This window comes from Homalodisca vitripennis, chromosome 1 (assembly GCF_021130785.1).
Source record: "Homalodisca vitripennis isolate AUS2020 chromosome 1, UT_GWSS_2.1, whole genome shotgun sequence".
NCBI classification, from domain to species: Eukaryota; Metazoa; Arthropoda; class Insecta; order Hemiptera; family Cicadellidae; genus Homalodisca; species Homalodisca vitripennis.
The window spans coordinates 16,129,844-16,136,118 of record NC_060207.1 but is presented as its reverse complement, the minus strand read 5'-3'; the positions used below and the strand labels follow the sequence as shown (position 1 = coordinate 16,136,118).

The 6,275-nt window shown below is 34.2% G+C and overlaps 1 protein-coding gene across 1 annotated transcript; it reads right to left on the bottom strand.

Annotated features, from left to right (window-relative positions):
* Positions 1-4,967: 4,967 nt before the first annotated feature.
* LOC124353972 lies at positions 4,968-5,672 on the bottom strand. The gene has a single exon (XM_046804107.1). The coding sequence runs from the start codon at positions 5,670-5,672 to the stop codon at positions 4,968-4,970; it is 705 nt and encodes a 234-aa protein (XP_046660063.1).
* Positions 5,673-6,275: the final 603 nt, after the last annotated feature.

Below are 6,275 nucleotides of genomic sequence, written 5' to 3'. Positions count from 1 at the left end.
ATGTATTTTACTTTTTTTTGTACTCATGTAGAGTCCAAATTTCGCCGCCTCAATAATATCAGTAAGTTCTGATTCCCTTGAGATATTCCCTAGAAGTTGAAATATTTAGTTTAATAAACTCTTTCCTTACAGGATTGCAAAACTGATACGAATCTCATTGAACGATTACGAGTACAATTAATTAATTAATTACCTGCATTTTGCTGAAGTTAAGAGTAATGTGGCTGATTACAAAGCTAAATGGTTTACCATTCTGGCTATCGGTAACTTGATATTGATATTAAGCATTAAGCAAAAATTTACGATAGATAGTCATGTCACTGATAAAAAATAAAATCTCAAATAGGAGCCTTGAGAGATTGGCAAAGAAACTACCATACACCAAATCGTACTCTAATTATTCTTTCCAAAAGTTTATAAAGTCAGGAGAAGATCCAAATGCTGATTAATTTTAAAAAATAGACGAAGTGAAGTTTGTCAAATACTTTTGGAAGTCCAAGTAGATTTGGATTTGGATCATACTATTATCAAACTGACTTCTGGCCCAACTACAGTATCAACCACCGACAGAAAAAAATGTCAACAATCAAGAAGAACATTTGAAAAATAAATAATATGTGTATGTAGATGTACAATGCAAAAACTGTATGTAGAAGCTCAGTGCACAATGTCCAGTCGCAATGTGTCGAATATCAATGTGCGGTTACGGGTGCTGTATACAATGTTGGCCGGAAATTGGCAAGAACAATTTAGTGATCCAGATGAACGATGCTGTAAACCTGATATGGCTTTAAAAGTGTGGACAGCACTTTGATATCGTATTGACAATAATGAGTAAAGTTCACTTCCTCCACGAAAATGGCCAACTTCATTAAAGTTTGCTTTTTTCGGAACTCTTACGTGTAAAGTTTCACAAGTTAGACTCCCCTTCGTGATGACACGATGATGGACGATAATATTTCCGACTGTTAGTTTCAATTAAGAAAATACGGCAGTCCGAATTCCGCATGAAGGTAATGTTAGCTGAAGAAAGTATGATTTGGAATACATATAAAGTTCTAAATTTAAAAAATATCATCCCTTAGTTCTTATATAACTTTTAAACTATCCTTTACAGAAATATTTAAACATTCAACTATAGTATACTTTTAAGTTTTTAAATTCGAAAGTTTTTAATATATTTTTTTAAATAATAAAGATATAAGAAGCACTTATATCAATGATACAGTTTGAATAGTTTAGTTATAGTAGATTTTATGATATAGGAGCAAAACGTAAAAAATACGCAAATTTTTCAAAAAAGAAAACTCAAGAAAGTAACTGACACAGTTTTTTCCCGCCCTGTCGTTCCTGCCGTGACGATCGCTATTTATAATTGGACTCTGGTCAGTTTTAAGTCATTGGGCGGATATTGGAGACCTATTGATGACTGTTTCCTGTAGGTCAATTTTAATAATCAATATTTTGCTTTTATTAAGTGCATGTTTTGGGGTTAGTGTGCATGGAATATACACACAACTTGGCTGTTGTAGGTCCTGACTGTAGGTATCACAACGCTCTGGTGTGTTTTGTTTACTTTAGCCTAGATTATAGTCATATACTAATTTAGTCATTCACGTGAGGAAGTGATCGAATTGCAGATCTTGAAACGTTACTTGTTATATTGTATCAATGAACGATGGCAAATATCCGTAAAATCCTGTTCCCTTCACATTTTTATGACTTGCCTTATTTTAATGATGACCTGCACTGTAAGAATGTTCTTATAGGAATTTATTTTCTTCATAACTACCTCCAGCTTCTTTTGTCGACCCTTTCCTTAATGAAATGTGGTCGTCAAGGCGTTTCGGTTACTATGCAATATATGTTTCTACACCTAAACTCTTTACAATTTTTACTTTGAAAACTTAAACAGAAATAAAAATAAAATAATTTTAAATATTGGGCTACTATAATGAATTTTAAAACGTTCTTAATACCGTTACTATTTATAATGGATTAAATGTCGTCAACGTTACCAGTTAGTCTTTAATATACGAAATTGCAGTACAGAATATAACTCAAATCAAACCTGACATCTATTTTTATATCTAAGGAACACATTTTGAAGCATTAAGTGACGAGTTTACGATGAAACTTAAAGGTCAAACACGAACACTATTTTGTAATCGTCAACCTTTCCCGTGATAAATCGTACCTGTGACAAACCGACACGCTGCGGTACCACAGCCGCGAGGGAAATGTTATCCACATCAGCTGTGGAAGTGTGGGGAACCATCAATAACCCTCGATCTCTCAGGCGTGAACATGTCATTTGATTTTGTTTGTAAGTAAATGCGTGAACATATATGAAGGAACGAAATATACTGGAGATGTGAAATGACTATATACCAAAACCATTGTATATTATTCACCAGAACCGATTGTAGTGTATGCATTGTATAACCAATTAACCTAGTTTTTTTTTAAATCGGAAAAGAGGTATTTTTTAAGACATAAACCGATCGTCAGCTACTATTGTGTTGGTAGACGTTGAAATGAGGAGCCATCTAAATGATTAAAAATATAAAAATATTTTGTTTGTTCTCGAATGATATGTTACTAGCTAGATACACTCATCATCAGACACATACATAATAATAAACAAGATAAATAGGCTGAAATTCACCACTTTGAGGGACTGCATACTAAATGGTTATCTGGATCAGATTTAATATTTATTTACATGTCTGGCAAAGTTTTAATACTACCAAGCTTGAAAAAATATATCTAATATTTATTTAGTTGTCCAAAGGTTGGTTTTAAGATGTTAAAGCTCAAAAATATAATGAGAACAATTTCATATTTTTAAACCTTTTAATACCTTCTCATTTCCCCCTCCATTATAACTGGCGTAAAAAAATATTAAGGGAAATATTTTAATATAGACATAAAATTTTTAATACATAAATTAATTTTTGGGCAATATGAACACAATAGTAATTTATTTGAATAATGTTATATAATTTATTATAAAAAACGTGGTTGAACAAATACACAGTAAATAGTCGTATGTTATGTCAAAACGACAAAGAAAAGGAGTGTAATCAAAAGTAATATTTAAAAACCAATATAAGTCTTAATAAATAACAGATTTACATACCATTTAAATAAAACTTAGGCATTTCTAAACTCTGATAGTCCTATACTAGACAGTAATAATATTTTTCAAAGTTTTAAATAAGTTATATCTCGTTTTAATATAATTAAAATATAAAATAAAAGGTGGACATATATTTATAAATGTAAAATGGACATTATAATTACTCACTTTATCTACCACTCAATTCAGTTAATCACTACATTAAAAAAAGTTTCTTCCGAAATCTTTAGTTTTCAAAACTTACGTCTTCAGACTTCCGTAACTAAAAACACATCAATCCCAAATAAACAGTTACGTGAGTGTGAAGGTTTACAGATTGAAAATGAAAGGGCCACAACAATGTACAGTGGATTGTTCAGTTTTTAACTTCTAAAGTACAGAAGTCATACTCGTATATTCAAAAAAGGCAAGATCGCATATTGTATAAACTATTTAATTTGTAGATTTGTGAACCTAGACTCTGTACAGCAAACAATGCATGAAAGGAATTCTTTACTAACAAAGACGTCAACAGTTGCGTCATCTAAACTATTAATGTAAACAGTAGGACCTTAATTTGAAAATCAATGACGTATTCTTATGAACTTTGCATAATAATTTGATGTAGTTAACTATAGAGTTTTCTAAAATTTGTAGAATGTTAGTTCCAAATGTCATACTTATTATTAATTAAGATTTATTGATGTGCATATAAATATAAACTTAATACTGCAAAACAAGTCAAATTCCAAACAAACATAAAGAGAAAATAAGCTGAATCAGCCTTACTCAAACCGTCAAGTTTATTGAAAGCTATTTCATCAGACTGTCGATCTTAAGTTCACAATTTACAATTCACAAACTACTCGTACTTGTGTTCTTGTTATTTTTAACGATGCCAACTGCTGCTATACCAACTGGAAAAGAAGAGTTCTAATTTTGTTTTATTCTTGGCTTCCTTCTCTCTTTCCTAACTGCAGTATTCTGGTGCATTAACGTTTAAGACATTCTCGTATTGAATTCTAATGATGTTATAAATGCGTAGGTTTGGGAGGTTTATTTATACTAAATCACATAAACCAATAAACAGATTTTGACGAAAATTTTCATGCATGTTACTTATTAAAACGTACACCTTAGTCATAAAAGGCAGGGAAAATAGTTTATTTTATTTCCTTTCAACGGTCAACGATCACTTTATAACAGTACACATAGTGCAAGGTAGCTAATTACCATTATAGTGCCCAGACATAACAGGGACAAGCCAAACATGCGATTGGACTCTATACTCCTAGACATGATTGACAGTGTACATAATAAGTATATATTATAATAAATATAACAGTAATGATAATAATTGTTGAGCAGATAAGCAACCTAGAAATAAATAACAGTGCAAAAACAAACTATCCATAAAAAGTAACAATGCAGAAAACTATAAATGGATAACAAGAACAAAAAAAGAAATATATAAATGAACAACAATGTTAATAAAATAGTTTTAAATAAGTGACAATACAAAAAAAAACTAAGAATGAATAACATGTAACAAGATCCATAAACACCAACAAAGTAAAAAAAAAAAAATAAATAAATAAATAAAACATTTCACAATACAAACTACCATCCTTAACAGTAACGAGTGAAAAACACATACAAAACAAATGCCAAATATAATAATGAATAAATAAATAACAAATGCACAAAGCATATAAGTAAATAAATACGAACAGCTACAATTATGGCAAAAGTGACAACTACATAGCGCTATGAATAAATTAATTAGTTCTTAAAAAAAAGAAAAACATATTTATGCCATGCCCACATCACTCAACAAGTCCCCTATCTATTCTACTGTATACTGGAAAGCAGCCAGCACACGTCCTCTAATAATTGCTGCCCTATCATTGAAGACGTCGAACCTGTCGCAGAAACCATTTCCGAGCCTGACCATTCTGGCGAGTGGACCGTGGAAGACGTAGGAACGCTGGCAATGGCGTCTACTAAACAAGTCGCGTGATCGAGTCCTTGCCAAGGGAATACGGAAGTCCACTTGTGATAGGAGCATCGGACAATCCAGTTGTCCACTAACCAGTCTCGTCAGGAACAGAACATCCGCGACGCACCGCCTCGCTTGAAGATCAGGGAGAAGAAGATCAGCCTGCAGTCCAGCAATAGGGATTTCCCTGTAGAGCAGCCCCTGTCGAACGCCCACCATTCTCACGAACTTCCTCTGCACAGCTTCCAGTTTCTCAATAAGACCCAGCTGGTAGGGAGACCAGACTGGGCTAGCATACTCCAGGAGTTGACGCACAAAGGATGAATAGAGAGTCTTCAAGACAAGGGGACTTGTCATACCGCGGGTTGACCTAGTGATGAAGCCCAGCATCCTGTACGCTCTTCTACATAGGTCGTCAACATGCTCATTGAATGAGAAGTCAGATGAAAATGTAACACCCAGATCCTTTATCGAGGACACTCTTCCCAGGGGTTGATCCCGCTCAATACTGTACTGAAAATGGTGCAGGTTGTGCGAACGACCAAAGGTCATGACAAAACACTTTGAAGAGTTTAACTTCATGTTATTGGAAACGCACCAATCCAATACATTATGAAGACTTGTCTGTAGACGTGCAAAGTCCTCATCGCTGGAGACCACGGTGTAAATCTTCACATCATCAGCAAAGAGTAGAGCATCCACCAGAAGAACGGAGGTTATGTCATTAATGAAAATGATGAAGAGGTATGGGCCAAGAAGCGATCCTTGAGGTACACCGGAAGTTTGCAGAAATTCCTGGGAGAGCGCATCAGGTAATTTTACCTTAAGTGCCGGCCAAGCAGATAGTCGCGGAACCAGGAGAGTAACGGGCCATTGATTCCATATCCCTCTAACTTATTGGTGAGGATGGAGTGGTCAACCTTGTCAAAGGCCTTGGCAAAGTCAATAAAGGCACCGTCCAGCTGTTTACGTGATCCCAGTGCAGATAATATACTCTCTTCGAATATCATTAGGTTGGTGACGGTAGATCTGGAGGTGGTGAAGCCATGTTGACTAGGACAGATTAGGGGTTTCAGAAAGGCTTTAAGACGAGAGAGCACTAGCATTTCAAACACCTTCCCTACCGCTGATAGGATTGTAATAGGACGGTAGTTC